Source organism: Pinus tabuliformis, chromosome Q, assembly GCF_031772625.1.
Source record: "Pinus tabuliformis cultivar Carrire ecotype Pingquan chromosome Q, CPIR1, whole genome shotgun sequence".
NCBI lineage: Eukaryota > Viridiplantae > Streptophyta > Pinopsida > Pinales > Pinaceae > Pinus > Pinus tabuliformis.
This window is the reverse complement of record NC_142296.1, coordinates 1,232,613,493-1,232,634,819: the sequence shown is the minus strand read 5'-3', so window position 1 is coordinate 1,232,634,819 and position 21,327 is coordinate 1,232,613,493. Positions and strand designations below refer to the sequence as shown.

At 36.4% G+C, this 21,327-nt stretch overlaps 1 protein-coding gene across 1 annotated transcript; it reads right to left on the bottom strand.

Moving 5' to 3' along the window:
• Positions 1-20,343: 20,343 nt before the first annotated feature.
• Positions 20,344-20,832, bottom strand: LOC149224270 (uncharacterized). Its single transcript, XM_089388136.1, has one exon. The coding sequence runs from the start codon at positions 20,830-20,832 to the stop codon at positions 20,344-20,346; it is 489 nt and encodes a 162-aa protein (XP_089244262.1).
• Positions 20,833-21,327: the final 495 nt, after the last annotated feature.

Sequence of the window (21,327 nt, the reverse complement as noted above, 5' to 3'; positions counted from 1 at the left end):
CATCTCACATAGACAGTAGCTGATTTGGTTTAGTTTTCCATCCAAACAAATGTGCTATTGTCCCCTACAAACTTAAAGTTAGAAAGTACGAAATTTGATATTTTTTAGTAGGCAATGTGCTATGAGTAGCAACATACTTCGCATCAGGAAAAAATTTCTAGAAAATGTCAAAATATATAGTTTAATAAAACCATGAGTTCCAAAATCCTTGAAAAAATTCTCAAGACCAAGAGTGAAAATCAGTGCTTGGAAAACATTGCTCAAGACCAAGAGTGAAAATCAATTCCTTTTTGCATTTAATATTATGTATCATGATTAGTCAAACTAAAACTAAGAAAATTGTAGCCCCAAATAAGTGACATTTATTTTTTGCAAGAACTTGTTGCCATGAGCATTGAATCCTCATATCTTCACTTCTCAAGATATGATGATACCGTTTTCGAGGTCAGGATTTGTTCTTTTTGTTTAATATGATTCTATATTGGAATTATTACTAGTTGTTTGGGTGATTGTAATGGATTCGACGTTTGTGATGATGTCTATGATGATGCGCTTGTATGTTAGATGTTTTTCACACATATCCTGATAAACTATGTTATAAGTTGGAGAGCCCTAAAGTATAAGTTTTCTGACAAGGAGTTGCCTTCATATAGTACAAGTAAGTTGTGGAACCAATGTGGCCCTTCTTCAAAGGTTTGGAGGTGTTTCAAGTCTTTCGATCCCTTTGAGAGTGACTTCATTATCATATTGTGTTTTAGATCAATTTCTCAGTGTGGTTGGTGGAGTAGGTCCATATGGAAATAATCCATTTATATTTTGATACCTAAAAAAAAATATACTCTAACATTTGTGAGTCTACCATGGTAGGGTTCCACCTTGTGCACTAGCCCTTCACACTTAATGCTGATGAAGAATCATTCAAAAAACCCAAATACTCAACCTGTTTCTCATCAGGAATGTTCAGTGTGTTATTAGGATCAAGTATAAAATTTACACATTAATTTTTTAAATCTATTTAGCTAAAAATTTGTATGCCTTGGTATCCATTTTGGTGAAGTCACCAAGGGCAAGGTATCTATTTCACCAATGTCACCTAAGACTTGTACATTCACTTGAAATAGTCCACTTGAGTATATTACAATACATTCTAGCTTGCTTTTAAAATTTGAGGAATATCTCTTTAGCTAATTTAGTTATGTCTTAGAATCTATTCCCATTTCAATGATCATCTCCCTAAAGGATTTGAACCTTAGTAAAGGATATTAAATATGCTCACATTACCATCAAACCAAACCTTGTTAACATCAAGGATGATTATTTGGAATGGCATAAGGTTGAATAGGCTTTTATTTTTGTGGAAACGATAATATCATGCCATATATGGGAACATTCCTCCATTTTGTTTTGGTGAGATTGCAACTTTTGGATTATATTTTGATGCCCCCTAAGATAAAAGAAATATACAATGTAGCTCTTTGGGATATGCAAATACGTAGTGCAACTCCTTGGGGGTATGTTTGTAAGAACTTCCAACCAAAATAGAAAAATCTCAACTATGATCCTACTAGAATATTCTGTATTTCAGTTATTATTAAGTTCAATACACTTTTTTTTATCAACTTCATTAGTAAAGGGGTCACTCTAGGGGATGGTAGGATGGTCTAACAGTCTGGGAGAAGGTATCTGGAATGCTGTAAACTTGACTCATCTTTAATTTTCGTTGAAATATTGAGGTTGTGCCACATAATGAGATGCTACACCTAAAACCATTTGATTTGGGAAAGATTGTCATTTTTTGATAAAATATAGTTGCACCTAAGTGAGAGGAAGTATGCAATGTGAATATGTGAGATGTGTTTCTTGAAGAATTTATGTCCAAAAATTCTAAACCTCGACTGAACTAGTCTTCTAGGAATTGGTTATTGTTGAATTCAATGCTATCTTTTCTCTCCCCTTAACTAGGAATAGGTTATTGTTGAATTCAATGCTCTCTTTTCTCTCCCCTTCACTGCAAAAGTTATTTTTTTTTAAATGTGGTTGGAGGATCTGATTGGGAAGAATTATTTGGAATTCCATAAGGTTGATTGATCTTTTTATTTCTACAAATTGGTGATGTCACACTACAAAATGGGGATATTACTCCTTCCAAGTTTTATGTAAGAATGTAATTTATATATTATTGGGGTTACATTATTTTCAACTTAGATGTGTAGGGACTTGCGCATCGAAAAGAAATCCCATAAATGATGTTTCAGTAGTTTGGGGACATGGGGAATCCTCAGAAATTTCCTTGAAAAAATGGGGACTTTATCAAGGACTTGCTGTCCATTTCCATGATGTTTGGGACAAATTACAAGGACGTTTTGGATAGATTTTGGGGATGTTCTTGGTATATTTCAAAGATGTTCTAGGCAGATCCAGGAATATTCCGAGCATGTATCTTCAATTTTGACAATGGACATTGATGATTGGACAATATGAACATTTTTCCCATTGTTTTTTATATTACACTAGATCTAAATTTTCTATACAAGTTGCAGCCCAAAACATTGGTTTTGTATGATGGGATTCAATTTGGGGTTTTGGTGATTTAATTATTCTCTTTTCAGTGACAACATTACAACAAGCAAAGCTTGCATGTCAAAAAACCAGGAAATGCAACATTTCAAAGGGTTGATCCTTTTGGATTTTTCTCTTGTTCTTGTTTTTGGGGTCATCTCAACTTTTACATATTGTGCATGGGTTTTTAGGAGTCATTCAATTCCATTTCTTCCATCATCCCAACCTCAAACGTTGTGAAAACAATCAGATAGTTGTGACTTGGATTGCATATTAAATGTTTGAACAAATTTCCTATTCAATCACCCTTTTAATCTCAAAGATGAATTTAATCTCTTTACAAAACCAAGGTATTTTTTAGTTTTTTTCAAGACAACTGCAAGAACTTGCAAAAACTATCGAGGAGGAAATGCGTTCAATTTTTTAACATAATAACCATTAACAAAAAATATGAGGAAGGAAAACTTCTATAGAGACAGTGCTTTGTCCTATAGACCCTTTTATGGACCTTATTACTAATATAAAAAAGTTACACTTAAGTTTCCTAAAGTTAAACTTCCTTTTTCTCATGTCTAGGGGTCAATAATCGAATGTCACTCAACTCTTTTTTAAATTGTCAAAGCTTTTTAAGAATTGGAAAATGTAAGAGCTATGCATAATACTATACAATATAGCTTGTTATGTTGTCCCCTGAAAATTTTCAGGTGTGCTCTAGCTACCCAAGGAAGCATGACCTTCCCGCACCGTTTCCACATCCCAAAAACTAGTGCAACATAGGTTTTCAATGATCATTTTAAGAAAACATTTGGATTGTTTCAACATTGGGCCAATGAGGATATCTTGGCACAATTATGTATGATTATTTATTGTTCAGTAATGAAATATCATTTTAAATAAAATAATATAGCATTATCTTCAAATGGTTTGTTGTGGTTTAGTTATATGTTTGCATTATCCATGGGAAGGAACCATGGAAATCCCATAAGCAGAGGTATTTGAATACTCCTTGGTTATTCTAAGACCTCTATTTTTTTTGCACACAAATAATCATGGGGAATTAAACTTGCAGCTACTTAGTTAGGTTTGAAAATTTGACAGTCAAGTTTACTTGTTAGCAAGACCTTTTACAATGGTTTTAGCCAAATTTTCACATCAATTGTTTTTTCAACAAAAATCCAAAAATATTATTTATCTTCATATGTTACATTTATCCATATTTCTTCTATGAATTAAAATTTTATGCTTGAGAGTATACATGATTCATACAAGATTCAAAAGCTCTTAAATAAGATTGAAATTCTTGATCTCAGATTATATTTGCCACAAAAATTGGTAAGGATCTGGTATTTTGATGGATAAATTGAACATTATAATTCTTCTACTTTCTCTAATTGTAATATGCCAAGCACTAGGGTGAACTTAATTTTATTCTAGCAGGGATATATATTTTCTTATTTAATCCTTATAATTTGATAAGCTTTTGACCATAGTTATGGGATCTATGTTTTTGCATGTTCAAATCCACTCAAGATATGTTTCAGGTTTGGAAGTGTTGGAGATCCACTCAGGATCTATTTCTAGCCAAAAAGTCCAACGGTTAGATCCTTAATTTTTTTTTTCAAAATTGTGGATAAATTATAAAATAAAATTTAAAAAAGGCTAAGTATGGGGACCTAAAATCCTAATTTTTCCTTATAAAACAACCCTTCCCTCATCCTAAAATAGAAAATCTGAGCCTTTCAATATGCATTGCTAAATTTTGTAGTAGAAATTTGTAGCGAAACATATTTGAAAATGTGAATTTTCTATGTTTTTAATAAGTGTGGACACATGTTTCTAATAACATTTATTGTATCAAGATCTTCACTTAAAAATAATTTTGTTGTACCCATTTGTTGTGTGTACAATTTCTCTTTATCTAGATCTTGAGTTTTAAGAAATATGGTGTATCAGCATCTGCATGTGTATATGTTTCTATGCAATTGAGATTTAGTACTTACGAAACATGGCGGTGATTTAAATAGCTCTAACTTTTTAGATTTCAAGAGAATAGGAATAGTAGATTTCTCTATAATTGTAATTTTTAGCTACTTGTGTGTGCGTTGGAAAGCTTATCATTTTCTTTTTATGTAATTTGGAGAAAAGACAATTACATTTTGGGATTATGCAACAATTTTGAAAGAGTTAAAGCTATCAAAGTTGCTGCGTATAAGATGTTGGTAATAAGAACTCAAATCCACGCACATGTTCTTGAGAGGGAATGTAAGGACCTAGAAACTCAACTCCTGGAAGAAAAGAAAAGACACAACTCTACTTTGGTAGAATTCAAAAACCTTGAAAGGGCAAGGTACATCCTCATATTTGCATGCACTCTCATTTTCTTCTACTCCAGTTATAATGATAAATGTTGTGTTGATATTTTCCTATGGTCTTGTAAGGTAGAGTGAATAATGATTAACTATGTTACTTTTTCTTTTAAGGATGGAATCACTGTTAAGCATATTTCTTCTTCCCTATGCTTTTAAGAAGTTGTAGGTGTGTTATTGATTTCTATAATGCTAAACATAATATTCTATTTATGTTCTTGTTCAACATTTTAATGCTACATTGTGCTTCTTCTCTTATGTGCATGAAACTTGAAGGTATCAACTTTACCCAAACCAATGATTGTAGCAAGGGAAACCAAGGGTTCTATTGTTTCTAATGATGGAAGGAATAGGTTTTATGCCCTGGAGTCATTATTTTGTTCTTCCAAGAAGAGTATGAGTTTCCTCTGCATGTTCATATTTAGAGTTGAATTGGTGTAGGTTGTTTCCATAAAAAGTTTTAGAGTGTTGGAAATGTGGCCCTTAAACTAGGGTCTAGAGAATTTACAACATAGGTTTGATGGGGAGGGTTTTGGGTTGGTTGATGATAGGTAGAGGCTTTGATTTGTGGCATGTCATGCTTTCCCTCTTCCTTGGGCTTTGATTTGTGGCATGCCATGCTTTCCCTCTTCCTTGGCCCTCCTTTCTCAAAAGAGGCAGGTTGAGACATTTTTACCTCAATCTTGAATTATATGCTTACATTTGAAATATAGATGTCCCACACTAAATCTACATGGTTTGGTCTTGGACTATAATTGATCATCAATTTAGCTATTAGTTGTTTGAAAAAGTTTTTTTGTAGAATTATAATAAGCTATTAATGTTTATGCTCATTAGTAGGTGGTCTTCAGTGTAGGTTGCACACAATTGGGTACCATAAAACCTGAAGAAGGGGATCAACATCCTTATGTTGTTTTTAATTGTGAACATGCAAGGTAGAATATATTTCCATACGTTCTGAATATAGAGAAGATACTTCACATGAGGCCTTTCCTGATCAAGAATCTTGAAAATGTTATGCGGATTTTTTTGCAGTCCCTTGAGATTTTTGATCACAATGAAAGGAAAAAACTTGAACTTTTATTACACTCACTTTCTCAAGAATTATTTGGGCTTCCACCAAAAACTGTTTCTCAAAGAAAACCTTGTTTCCAAGGGGATTTTCTTTCATTCATCACAGATTTTTTCAAGGAATATCTGGTTGAAAACAATATTGATGATCTCATAGAATTGCTAAAGTGAGGCAAGATAGAAGATAATATTCTTGATTCATTCCCAATATAGAAACACGCCACTGAATATTTTGTAGAACACTTCAGGTGGGAATACCTTTTTGCTGGAACCAAACTATCTACTTAAAATCACATGTTTTTGCTGTCAATTGTTACTAACATATGTCTTTTTTAAGTTTTGTGTGCACTAAGGAGGGTTTGGAATCTCGTGCCAAATATAATGAAAAGAAAATGTATTATGTGAAATTGAAGGACATGAAGAGTGCATTAAAAAGTATGATTATAGGGAATGTTGATATTTTAGAAGTCATTGAAACTATAAAGCAAGACCATAAAGAGTCAAAATCCCCTGATATTGAAGTAGTGTGTATCTTGTGGAATGCTATTATGGATGTTGTAGTGGTCTAGCAAAAACCAAATTTGGTGTTGCATCAAGTTAGTATTTGATATTTTCTGACCATGTATTATCTTTTGTTTTTACCATGTGTTATGTCTCATCATATCATTAGAAATTTTGTGGATTTTTACTAAATTTTGAAAAGTGATTTCTTCTTGTTAAGTGTGTAATATGTTTAAAAATTTTAGTCAATATTAGAATCTAATGGGAAAATGTGTACATGGATAACTGTTTTAAGGGTCATCCCAACGAGATGCATTTTTCTACTTTTAAGAATCATGTTTTGTTACACAATTTGATCATTTCATTGATGTGCATGAGAAAATAGAAAGTTTCAATTCCATAGCCAACATTTTTTAAAACTAATGCAAATGTGGATACTTTGATGGATATCATATTTTTTCTTCTTGCGCATGTTTGTTTTGTTTTATTGATGTATACACAAATATTTTTATCAAACTATCAATTTAGTAGATATTTTTTTTGGAAGTTGATTAAAAAATGTATACAGATGCAATATTGAATCCTTCAACCTATGTTTCCATGAAGGTTTCATTCAATGTAAAGAGTATGTGTGTATTTTGTTGGCCATAAATTTGGCTACACTAGATTTTCTAACATATGATACATTTTTCAAAATATTTCATTAATGTGTTTTCATTTTATCTCACTTAGAATTCATAAGTCAATAATTTGTTCATGCTTGTGCTAGACTGGATGTTAATTCCATTTTCGATAAAAGGTGCTATAAGGATCAAACTTAACAGTCAGAGCATTCATTTACTAGAAAGAGCTATCTACTTTGGTTTGAGGGAATTATTATCATGAAATTATAAATTATGTATGTAGTATGTGGTGATTAGTTATGCATGCAATGTTTGTATCCATGGCTTTCCATCGAGCATGTAATTTTTCCCCATGGAAAATTTCCTTGGGGAAATCCTTGAGGGGATTCTTGACATTCATGTGAATGGATAGCATGGTAAATGTTGTTGGTGTATATGTTGTACACGTAACCTAGAGGTATTTTGCGAGACTTGAACCCATGACATCTCTGCCTTAAATATGTTCAATTCAAACCAATTGAGCTAACCCATTGGGTTACTAGAATGTACTTATAACCTTATGTGTGCAATATTTCTAATGATGGTTATCCATATGACATGGATTTTTTCCTTTTGCATGTAAAATGTTAACATCTTTTGTTTTTTGGTAAGCATTTGGAATTCATTAGTTTTCTGGTTATTTTATTTCGAGTCTTAAAGATACAGTTATTAGAAGTTTTGTACATGGCTTTTTTGGAAACTGTATGAAAATTACATATTTTACTAAAATGATTATCTACTTTATTTAATTGTCTAGTTAAGAGATGGGAAAAATGCCTTAACAATTTATGTACAATTACAAAACTACAGTTTGAGATAATGTACAAGATTCAAATTCAATGTTACTAGGATGTTATGCTCATGAAATTGCTTCCTGACATTGTGAGGTCTCTCTATGACAAAGAAGTTCTTGCTAAAGATACTATTATGTTGTGGTTTTGCAATGGTAGTAACCCAAACAGCAGGTATTAACAACCTAACATTCTTTTATTCTTTGTTTTTTACCTTTTTGTTACGAGGAAATGCAATTAATTTAGGTTTAGACAAATCTAATTGTGTGATATAGAGAGTTTTAAACTCTATTAAAATGAGACTTGAAATACTTGATTAAACAACTTTTGAGATTTCATAAAGCTAATATTGTTCTTATAGTTTGAGTTTTGTCAGGGTCAAAATAAGATCTAATGTGATTTTGGGCATTTCAAGCAAACATTTGTGAATTCAATGGAGCCTTTTGTGAAATGGTCGGAGGAAGTTGAAGAAGAAGAATAATGTGAACTTATATTAGAAGATTAATTATTATTACAATAGTTGGGGGAGGAGGGAGGTTGGCGAGGGGGAGGAGGGAGGTTGGTTGCAACTTTGATATATTGTATTCAATTGGTATATCAATTGCTTTACATAGATAATAAGTTTTCTATTGACAATTTATGAGATTTTAGTGATATATTAATGGAGTACATGGTGTGCTAGTAGAAATTCTTTAATTAGATTCCATTGGGATTTTCATCATGTATAAATTTATAATTATTGTTTAGTATCTATAGTTTCCCTTGTGATTTGATTATTTTATAGTTAAATTGAAGTTTTAGAATTTAGAATTTATGAAGTTTCAAAGTCTAATTCTTTGAAGGGTGTTATCTTAATGGAAGAGCACCTGCTTTACAAGTAGGTGGTTGGTGGTTCGATTCCATCGTGCCCTAATATTCATGGGGAATGGTGATGATCACTATCCATCCATATATATGTATCAATAATGAGGGTCATTAAAGGGCCATCATCAAAATTCATTTTTTTATATATGAAATGGTGACGATTAATGAATGTAGCCATATATATGCATCAATAGTGAGGGTCATGAAAGGTCCATCATCATAAATCACTGTTGTAAATTTGGGATGCAAACTTGGGCAAAAAAAAGGAAAAAAAAAGATGTAAGAAAAGACATAAAACAAGATGCACAATGGGGCTAAAAAATGGTGAAACTAAGGATGCCATATTGGATGCCAAAAATGATGCATAATCAGACACAAATTTAGACTCAAAACTAGACAAAAAATGAGATGAAAATGTGGACACAAAATGAGGCAGAAATATGATGCAAATTTGGATGATGAAAATGACGGAAAATTATACACCAAAAAGGATGAAAATTTGGATGAAAAAGTTGACGTAAATAATGGTGCAACATTGGACACATAAGTAGACACAAAAAATGGTGCAAAAATGGGCATAAAACTAGCTCAAAATTGGATGCAAATTGAGATGCAATGTTGGATGCAAAAAGTGATGCAAAACTTGGTGCAAAAACAAATGCAAAAGTGGACATAAAAAATGGCTCAAAATTGAATGTAATTATAGACACAAAATGGGATGCAAAGTTGGAAACAACACATGGATTCACATAGGATGCAAATATAGATGAAAATTTGGATGCTCAAAAGGATATAAAATTGGATGCAAGAAATGGTGTTAAAAAAGATGCAAAATTGGCAGTAGCGAATGATGCAAAATATGGTGCAAAATGGGATGCAAAAAAGGGAGACAAATAAAATGCAAAAGTGGATGTAAAAAATGGTCCAAAAAAAGATGCAAAAATGGGCAGAAAAATGGATGAAAAATTTGGTGCTAAATCTAATTCAACACATGGTGCAAAGATAGACACCAAAGTTGGTGCAAAACTAGGTACAAAATTAGACGCAAAAACTAGTGTATGACTACATGCAAAACCTAGCGTAAGTCTAGATGCAAAACTTGACACAAAATGGATGAAAGAAAAGATGCTAAATTGGATGCAAAAGATGGTGTAAACTTGTTGCGAATGATGGCACAAAATGGAAGAAAATAATGACACAAAATGGGAAGCAAAAAATGATGAAAAATAGATGCAAAAAATGACACAAAAGTAGAAGCGAAACTTGTCGTAAAAACAGATGCAAATCTTGGTTCAAAATTTGAAGCAAACAATGGTGCATAATATGGTGTAAAAAAGGATGCAAAATCAGGCACCAAAAAGGATGCTTTAAAAATTGTACAATAGAGTCAGATTTAGTGCCACGTTGCTCATCCAAATTATAAAAAATATGCACTAAAATTTGGCACTAAATTTGGCGCAAATTGCTAGTTTTGTTGTAATGTTAAGATCTTGATGTTATATGTATCATGTTGATCTGGATTTGTCTGTGTAGATGGTTATAGTTATGACATTCAGGCATGATTCGACCTATTTGTGATGATGTTGTGTTATACTAATCTAGACTGAATGTGCAGATGTGATTGTTATGCATGAATGACAACTGCTTATGAGTTTATGATGTGAACATGTTAGCTAGTCACTATTATGGACATCATGACCTTATTTACATTTGAGTTGATATGTTGTGAAGTTATATTGTGCTAATCTAGATTGATTATGCAGACAAGATATCCTCCCCCGAGATACATTAAGATATGAGTTTTCTTATGTTGTCTACTTAGTGCTTGAATGTTTGATTATGTCATCTATTTGGTGTTTGAGTGTTTGGTGTCTATTATGTTGTTTATTTGTTGTCTGAATTTTCGATTAGTTGCATGATATGAGTTTTTATCTATAAGATTTCACAAAGGAATGATATTTTTTTGAGATGGTTTCACTAACACATATGTGCTGAGAACAATTGATATGTGCTTGAGTGTAATTGGGTGTTTGTTGTAGTATGAGGATTAATGACAATGAGTTGATCGTTGATTATGACATGGTTGATAGTCTTGGTAAAGGTTAATTTCAATTACTAGACATGATGTCTCGATCTTTGCAACATGTGGCTAACATGTGTGACCACTTCCAGGGAAACATGCTTGGCATTAGTGTGACAAGGTAATAGTTGATTTGTTTATATAAATAACAGTTGGGTGATGCGAAAATGCATAGTAAGACTCAATTACAACAAGGAAAAGGTAAAACAAAGGAGTTGGGTGAAAATTCCTTTGGCTATGTTTGGAAATCACAATTCCAAACGAATGAGTGCTTTGCATACATGAAGTCTTCTTAACCTTGATTTTGTTTGATATTATGTGGATATGTGTTATATTCCAGAACATGTGTTTGACAAGTATAACAACTAGTTTCCAGTTATGTCTAGATTTGTCAAGGGAATTGGAGTCCCTTGAGAGATGGCATGGATGTGTTCAGTTGCAAGGAAATGTGCTTGGCACATCAAGGTAAGGTAGCCGATATATTGTTATATTTATTTATACACTGACAAATATGTGTTTATGACAGTATGATGCAAGGAATTTCATGGAAAAAGAAACTTCTATGAAATATTGAACAAGTCTTAGGTTGATCTTTCCCTTGGAAGCATTGGGAACCATGGGGATTGAGTCATGGTGTTTGTTGCTAGTTTGATGATTTCAGTCTTTTGTGATTTGTTTGTGCTTATTTTTAGTTTTGTGTACAATTAGTGCATGGCCATTCCACTTTGTTTTTGGTGTCATATTGTTATTAGTTTTCATGGTTTTCTTCTTGTTTCTTTCTTGTTTTCGCATTTTATGTTTTGAGGGTCTTGGGAGTTGGTTTTGGAAAAAGGAAAGTTAATGAAGCTCATGAAGGGTTGAATGCAACTTGCTAGGTAATGTAAGACTTGGATGAATCCTGATACATGTATAAGGGCGGCAGAAGGTAAGAATATGACAACTGGTTGGACTGGTTGGGTCTATTGTCGTAAATGGAAAGTGGAAGTACATACGTGACAAAGATAATTGAAAAGGTAAAGTAAATGGATTTGAGGCGTCAGATGCCCTGGTTATGTTGGGAACTATTTCTTTCAATGTTGTGCATGTCGTGCATGGATAAAGGGTGTTATCTTAACCTTGAACTTATGTTATCTGGTATTATGTTATGATCATGATTATACCGATTTTTATATATCTATACTTGTATGTATGTATGTATGTCATGTCTAACAGGGTCATCATGGATCATGATTGTTTAATGCTAATGTTTATATGTATATATGTGTGTATGTATGTTTTTGTTTGACAAGATCATGATTATTTTATGCTAATTGTTGGTGTCCAAGTAGGGGTGATTATCTACCTGATTCCGACATTAATCTTATCAATACGGGTGCGTATCCTTTCAAGGCAACGCACAAGGTATATGCAGGGGCAGATGCGTGATCCTTCCCAACCAAGGGTTCATGGTTTAAAATTCAAACATAAATGCAAAATTAACCATTTACAGAACTGTAAAAATAATCATAAACAGTAAAGGACTATAACAACAATACAAACTAATAAATCACACACACACAAAGACGCAGCACCTGATCAAAAGAGCAGGCCCAGCTCTCTGATCAGGTTTGCATTAGCCATGAAAAGAATTAGAAAAGCAAAATGAATGATCTTTTATTAATTGGTAACAGAAGTTTACAATGCTGATGGGTGAACCCCCAATTACAGGATCAACCTGTGTTTTATACATAGCGACAGAGATTAACAGTCCTCCTGAAAACATAGCAACTGATGATATAGAGATATACATTGGTTGGAACCGTATCAGCATCATATGCCTGGAATGGCAAGACGGCTCCAAGAATAGTTCAGGGCATCTGTTCTCTGAGTTGTGCGACCTCCTGTTGATCGACCGTTACTAGATATGTTGCAATATGTCGAGTTGAGGGTTCTTGTTCTCATGCTGCGGTCAAACACATCGTTTAGTACCGTAAATAGACAAACTCCATGCGTTTTACTTCATTAATTAAACTATACCAATAGGATAGTAAGGGGGGATTTACCTTGTAAATTTAACATAACAGCATGGGTAAATAAGTGCAAGTATGGCAAAAGGGGTAATGGAAATAGGCAGAAAGATGGCCCAATTTGGTACCCAACATCTCCCCCCAACTAGCCTACTGCATGTCCTCATGCAGTCCTCTTTTTTCGCAAATCTAGGTTCCATAGACTGTATGTTAGATGAAGTTGGGAAATATCATATTCTGCGGCCATTTCTATCCTTGAAACTTTGAATCCGTCCGAGAGGACAACTTCCTTCCACCAATCCATCGGGACATCATAGGTTGGAGTATATTCATCAATAGGCAACCAGAGAATAGGGAACTGGAACCGGAGCCCCATCCACTGGGACCCACATGTCTAGACACATGCCACATACCTGGGCACCCTTTTAAGTACACATGCAAAATTTGGTGCCCTAAAAGGTTCCCTTTCCCAAACAACTGTTGGTGACATCATCCATCTCCTCTGACAGCAACTAAGGGCTTCTTTATGAAATGTGGTGAGTTGATTGACACAAAGATCAAGACACCATTTTTGTGTCCTCACCATTCTATCTCTATTTTCCCCAATCCCCAGAAAGGTCTTGTGCTTATTTAACATTGTGTCTACCCTCTCATGCTCCCCTCTTACTATAAACGGCTTGGTAACTTGATTGGATTCAAAAGTGTTACTATCCTTCTGCAAATGAATCTGGTTAAAAGCATAAGAGGTGAGGGCCATCAAATTAATGTCCCCCAGATACGGGACCAGGTTGAAATCTTTGTCCAGCCATAGTAAATACCCGTGCAAGTACAATTCACAGATCAAATGTTGTGTGGGTACATCATGACTCCTCAAAATCTGGAGGAATTGCACACCGTCCTCCATCTCATAGCTGACCTCATTCTTAATACTTTCCATGCAAAATAAAAGGAAATGTTCATGAAAAAATAAGGAATAACAAGAAGCAGGGGAACGACATGTCATAACCTCTTGCACCAGCTCAAACATTTGCTCCTTGTCGGCATTCAGCTCAGCCGCTTTCTTCTCCAGCTGTTCTATCTTGAGTTGTTGTTTTTCCTTTCATAACCTCATCACATCCATACGCTCCACATACCAAAAAATTGTCGTGGAAGCCTTTTCCTCAGTCCTTCTGATTTCATTTTTATACTGGGTCGCAGTAGACTTCTAGGATTGAATTTCAGCCTTTATGGTATACTCGTGATCTTCAAATAATTGATCGATCAGGTTAGTCTGAGTATCGGCAGAGATCATGACTATTGGGTCCGTTTGGATTTTTGCATCAACCCAGATAGTTTTGGCCTTTCTGGCTTGCCGTTTGTGCTTCCTCAATTGTTTCTACATTTTATTCACCTTTTTCCTCAGCTTCCTCACTTTCAGTTTGAGCCGCATTGTTTCCTTGAACTGCAGCTGGTACTTTCATTTCATTTGGAGTCTTTGCTATTCGCACAGATCTATCCATTCTTGTGTAACCAATATTTCCTCAACCGGAGGCAGATTCCTCGAAACACCTTCTGTTGTGTTGACTGGGGGGTTTTCCTTCCCAGCTTGCTCCTCGTGCTTGCAGCCCTCTCACCTGGTTGTATTATTGGCATAGTCGTCGGGACCATTCCACTTGGTCCCTCCTCTTCACTAACAGTGATCTCCTCTTTGTGCACACGCGCTGCAACCAGTGATGTGCTGGCAAGACATTCTCCCGCTGTTGTTTCTACTGGAATTCCTCTCGGTTCTCTTCTCATTTCCTGCTGTAGGGCACCCACCACCAGAGTGGCTTCCCATCTGTAAGTTTGTGGCCTCTATAACAAATTCAGGGCCACTAGGATTACAAGGTCTTCTTTTTCTCCCCGTCGAGGAGAAAGAGTCACCCTTGCTCCTCTTGGAATCAAGGGAGAGAAAGGGGACTATGGTGCATCTTCTACAATTGGCCCCGAAGTTGACACTGGTTCTTATGGTATAGTGTTAACCTAGCGCCCTAGCTCTTCTGCTGCTTCCTCGGTAGGTCCCATAGTTTTCTCAACTCTGGGCCCTTCTTGCCTTCGTCCTTCCTCTTCTTTGAGTCCCATATTGGTAAGGGATCCCTGAGGTGTTCCGTTAGTTACAATATCAACTATTTCACCCACACTGGTGTGCTGTGGGTCTATTCTCATGACTGTCGTAGCATCCTCATGCTCTACTAGTTCCACTAGTGAAGCTGGTTCTTGTGGTACAACCTCATCTGTGGTACTAGCGGGCCTTTCTGTATCAGCCCCTGTGTCTGCCACTATCTCCATACCTTCTGCTTGGTCCTGTGGAGCTACCTCATCCCCCAATTCCTCTGTCTCCATATCCATCTCCTCTGGTTCTTCCTTATCGACATAGTCATCTTCGACAGGATCCTCCTCCATGGTTTTGGGTTCTTTTTCCCTAGCAGCCATAACAGCTGCTATCTGTTCCTCCATGGAGTCCTGAAACACCTCCCATGGAATCGAAATTTGTCTAATGGAATGCATTATTAGCAGCTATAACAGCACAGATGTGTAATGACCACCAGTACCTATCGAGCCCCCTGAGTCGAATGCGCCATTAGACGAAGGCTCCTCAGCAGGAGGTAGGGCACGTTCATGGAGAATGCCTCTACCTGTGGAAATCGTAGATGGGCTAATATGTGGAGGTGATATCTAAAAATCATGGAGTATCTGCCCTCGCATGTCATATATTTGATGACAAATTTTGCTACTTCTCCCCATGGATATGGTAGTGAATTCCTGTCGTACCCTCTACCTTTCTGCGATATGCTCTCTCCGGCTTGCAGGAAAGCCTCGGGGAATTCCAGAAGGGGAGGTCTCCTTACAAACCATCGTTCCCCAACTTGGGGAAGCCCGATGACTTTCGAAATGATTTCTTCTGTCACAGGAATCGCCACTCCACAAACCCGAGAGCCTTCTTTCCCCAAGTTTCATGCGAATTCCACTGTCAATTCTTCATCAAATCCCCTTAACCTATCAAAATATACATCCCATCCTACATTTTGAAAGACCTTTCATACTTCCCAATTACTCCGAACTGCCCTTGTGCTCTCAGGTTCATGGTGGATTGATCGGACACCCATCATTGCGAAGCGGAAATAGCACATCGATTGCAGTTGGTTGGTAGGGGAAAATGACAGGTCTCCAAATCGTTAGAGGTTGGAATAATGTCATGGCTAGTTTTCGAAAGATGGGACAATCAGTACTGGTACATATGAAAGTGAGGGCAAATATAGTATTGGTACACTTAGAAGTAATGGCGAATCCAGTACTAGTACGTTCGGATATCATGGCAAGTTAGGGCAGTACAGAGGTGTGTTTTAAGAATTAAATGCAGCGTGTGGGGAGGTGACCTATATGACCTAGTGGTACGAGTTCACATCCCAATTTTATTTTTTTTAAATACAATTACAGCGTACCATCATCATCATATCAGTTGAGAGAGATTATGTGCACTAAATGCTTTTCATGGTACAATGTCATTTCTTATGATAGTTTTCCCCCCAACTTTAATGACAGATGTCCTCGGCACATTTATTTGTCCTTTTTTTTTGGAATATTTAATTAAATCCATAAAAAAACAGAGACATACCTGCGGACTTACTTGACGGAGTGACAGCACAGCGTGTAGCAGCACTTGAGTGGCAGCGCAGTGAATAACGACAACAGTGAGTAACAGCTGCTCTGAAGTAACGAAACAATGAGTAGCAGCAACAGTGAGTAACGACAGTTGCAGAGTAACAGTAGTTACAGTGTAACGATAGTTGTGGAGTAATGGCAACTATGGTGTAACAACAGTTGCGGTGTAACGGTAGCTACGGTGTAACAGCTGATAAAATGATAATGATGGTGTTACATTTCTCCTCGCCATATTTCTTCGTTGTTCCTGCAAAAGATAAACAAACAACATATATATATATTTATATATATATATATATATATATATATATATATATATATATATATATACATATATATACATATACATATATATATATATATATACATATATATATATATATATATATATACATATATACGTATATACATATATATATATATATATATATATATATATATATATATATATATATATATATATATATATATATATATATATATATATATATATTTTAGAACAGAGTGAGGTTGTCTTATTTTCCAATGACCATTAAATTAGATGAAGCAAAAAGATTTTTAACAAAAGTGTCTTTAGAGGCTGGATGGTGATCTAATTTAAGATGGTGTCCATTCACCAGGAATGAAGCATGGTTTTCATCTATTGTGCTTAGTCTAACTGTTCCATTGTTGAACACTGCATCCACTTGATATGGACCCATCCAGTGAGTGCAGAGCTTGCCTTTGAAATCTTTAAATCTGGAGTCATATAATAACGCCCAGTCCCCCACCTGAAACACCTTGGTTTTGATGAATTTATCGTGCCATTTCATCCTCTGCTGTTGAATAGTAGTAGTTCTGTAAGCCACTGCTCGAATCTAATCCAATTCGTTCCACTGTTCCAGTTGGTTTTTCTGGGCTTCTAATAAATCTAGGCCTAGTTCCAGAGCTGTTCTGAGTGTGCTAATCTCAAATTCCACCGGAAACAAGGGGGATTTTCCATAGACTAATTCATATGGAGAAAATCCTATTGTATTTCGCCATGTCGTTCTGTATGCCCATAGAGCATCTGGGAGTTTTTTTGCCCAATCCTAGTGATGGCTTGCTACTATCTTTGTCAAGATATTTTCCAATACCTTATTTGTGCTTTCCACTTGTCCATTCGCTTGGGGATGATAGGGGGTTGTCACTCTATGTTTGAACCCATATTTCTGCATTAACTTTTCTATCATATGGGAAGTAAACTGTGATCCCCCGTCTGACACAATCTCTCTTGGAGTCCCATACCTGGCAAAAATTTCTTCAAAAAGGAAGGCTGCCACCACTTGCTCTGTTGCTCTCGTGACTGCCCTGGATTCCACCCATTTAGTTACATAGTCGGTGCAGACCAAGATGTAAGCCTTCTGATGTGAAGGTGGGTTAAAGGGACCAACGAAATCGATGGCCCATTTCTCGAATGGTTCGAGGACTATCTAGGGCTGCAGGGGCATCTCTTCTGCTTTCCCAGGCTATCCCGTCCATTGATAGCTATCACACCTTTACACATAATCCTGAGCATCATGGATGATGGAGGGCCAGTAATACCCCATTTGCAGTACGTTATGGCCTATTTTTTTGTTTGCAAAGTGTCCCCCAGAGGGTCCGCCGTGTGCAGCTTTTAATATCTCGAAAATATCATCTCCTGCTACACAACGCCGAATCTGCTGGTCCACTCCCGTGTGGAAGAGATACCCTGCCATCCATGAATATCTGGTACTGTGGTGAATGATCTTCATTTTCTCCTTATAAGATAGGTGAGGAGGCACTTTACCTATAGCCAAATAGTTAGCAATATCTGCATAGCACGGAGTGTTAGCAGAAACTGCAAAAAGATGCTCATCCGAAAAATCATCTTCAATTGGTGTTTCTTCACCATCACATTCTATCCTAGATAAAAAGTCTGTGAGCACATTATCTTTACCTGGCTTATCTCCTATGGTGATATCAAATTCCTATAACAATAACAACCACCTTGTAATTCGACCAGGGGTAACAGGTTTTTTCATTAAATACCTGATGGCTACATGATTAGTGTGCACAAAAGTATGATACCCGGTAATGTAATGCCGGAACTTGTTGATGGCATAAACAACAGTGAGAATTTCCTTCTCAATCACTGTGTAGTTTAATTTAGTAGGAGCCAAATTTTTACTAACATAGTAGACTGCGTAAGGTACTTTGTCCTCTTGTTGTCCCAGTATTGCACCAATTGCTGTCTGAGAAGCATCCGTATGAATGTGGAACGGTAATGCCCAGTTAGGTCCTCTCAGGATTGGAGAACTGCAAACTAACTCCTTAATTATTGCAAATTCTGCATCACAGTCTTTAGTCCACACAAATTTTGAATCCTTCGTTAGTAATTGAAACAATGGGTGTGCTACTTTTGCGAAATTTTCTATGAAACATCTATAATAACTAGCAGAACCAATGAAACTATGTACCTGTGTGACCATTTTAGGTGTTGGAAAGTGCAGAATTACCTGTATCTTTGTTGGATCCATTCTAATTCCTTCATCTGAGAGTATATTCCCCAGAATGATTTCCTCTTCCATCATCATGTGACATTTCACTGTACTTAGAGAGATGCGTGGTTGTATACACCTTGCAAGAACTTTTTCTAGATTTTCTAGTCCCACTTTGAATGAGTCCCCATATGGAGTAAAGTCATCCATATAGATTTCAGCACTGTCATCTATCAGGTCAGAGAAGATTCCTAGGATTGCCCTCTGGAGTGTTGCAGGAGCATTACATAGGCCAAAAGGAAGGACCCGGTATGTGAATGTCCCCCAGGGGCGTGTGAACGTGGTCTTGTCTTGGTCCTCAGGGGTAATTTGGATCTAGTTATATCCACTAAACTCATCCAGAAAAGAGAAATACTTCTTACCAGCCAGTGTGTCCAACACTTGATTAATAAATAGCAAGGGGAAGTGGTCTTTCTACGTAGCCTTGTTCAATTCTCGATAATCTACGCAGATCCGCTATTTGCCATTCTTTTGGGGGACCATTACCAGTGGTGAGACCCATTGGCTGTCTAAGATTGGGTAGATGAAACCCACATCCAGTAACGTCTGAAGTTCTTCTTTCACTATGTTCTTCAACGTCGGGTTCATCCTCCTCTGAGGCTACCTTATAGGACAACAACCCTCCTTGATGTATATGTGATGGGTGCTTAAGTTAGTCAGGATTCCCTTCATATCTGCATAATCCCAGGCGAAGGCCTCCTTATGTTTCTGCAAAATGTCTATAAGCTACTCCTTTTGAGATTCTGATAGGTTCGGATTAATGTTCAAGGTTTTCCCAGATTCCAACTCTACTTGTATACTTTCATGAGGTGCATCAGCAGGTATCTCCACTAATCCTTCTGCTATTTCCATACCTCCCTGAACCTCACAGCTCAGGATGGATTCCAAGATCTGCCGTTTTGATTCCGAAATGGAATGGGGATCATCTATGAAGGAAGTGATCACATCATCTTCTAATCCTACTTTTAACTGTAGGGCATATCCAATAGTAAGGACAGATCGTACTTCTTCATCTTCCGTTCCATCCTCTACTGCAGATACAACCTTCTTATTATCTGCTGGTTTTGTAGGTGAATTTGGTGTTGCAGGTGGATATAACACTAAATTCTTAGTGTTATACCCGTTAGAAATGACCATATTCCCTAAGCGGCACCCGATGGAAAAATCTGTATTTGGCCAGCCATGGCCTTCCTAGAATTAGGGGATGACTGCACACTGAAGACTATGTATGTAATACCAGGAAGTCTATAGGGTAATGCCACGAGTCTACTGAAATTGTCACATCCTCCAGCTTTCCTATAGGTTTAACTGTAGATCCGTCTGCTAATTCCAGGATTGTAGGTGTATGCTTTAGATTACAAAGTCCTAGAACGTGCATGGTTTTGGTGGCGATGACATTGATGGAAGCTCCTAGGTCTACTAACACATTTGGAATCTCTAATCCATTAATCTGTACTGTCAAGATTGGGTTCCCCGAATCTCCACATTTCACTGGCATTGATTTTCCCATCATAAAATCTGACAACTTTCCCATAACATCTATAGTGAGGGGATCTTTAATTTTCTTAGTAGGTTTCTTGGAACAATATTCCCTAAATGTTTTTGCATAAATTGGCACATCTTTCATAGCTTGCAATAAGGGAATCTTAACAAATAAGTTCTGCAACTCTCCTAATAAATCAAATTTAGATTGAGGACCTGGTTTACTCATGATTAATCTCTGTGGGTAAGGTGGTTCAGAATGACGTTATTTGATAGGAGGCGTCTGGGTTCTATTGGATTGCTTTGGCTCTTCACTGACCGGTTCAGTGTCTCTACCTTCACTGTCAAGCTATTTAATGATGACTAGAGGAGGTTGGAAATTAACTATCCGACCTGATTGCAGGTTGATTTCATATAGCTCTGCAGTGGAGATACTATATGATAGCGGTTTAAGAACATCAGCTTGATGAGCTCCCTTATTGTTAGGGTTAGTGTCATGCTACATTGGGAGCTAAGGACAGGTAGGATGGTTACTAGGAGGCACATCGGATGACAGTTGAACCTACTGCTAGGGCATCTGCTATGGCATCTACGAAGGAAACTGACCAGGAGTGGATCCTCATCAGGTTGGAGCCCACGGGGAGCTCGCACTGTCTTGGTGGTTCCACTGCTGCCAAGGTGGGTACTGGTACTGCAGCCACATGGGAGGATAAGGCATGGTCTG

Excerpts from the sequence above, each read along its gene's own strand:
- LOC149224270 (XM_089388136.1), bottom strand. The coding sequence starts at position 20,832 with ATGAGTAAACCAGGTCCTCAATCTAAATTTGATTTATTAGGAGAGTTG.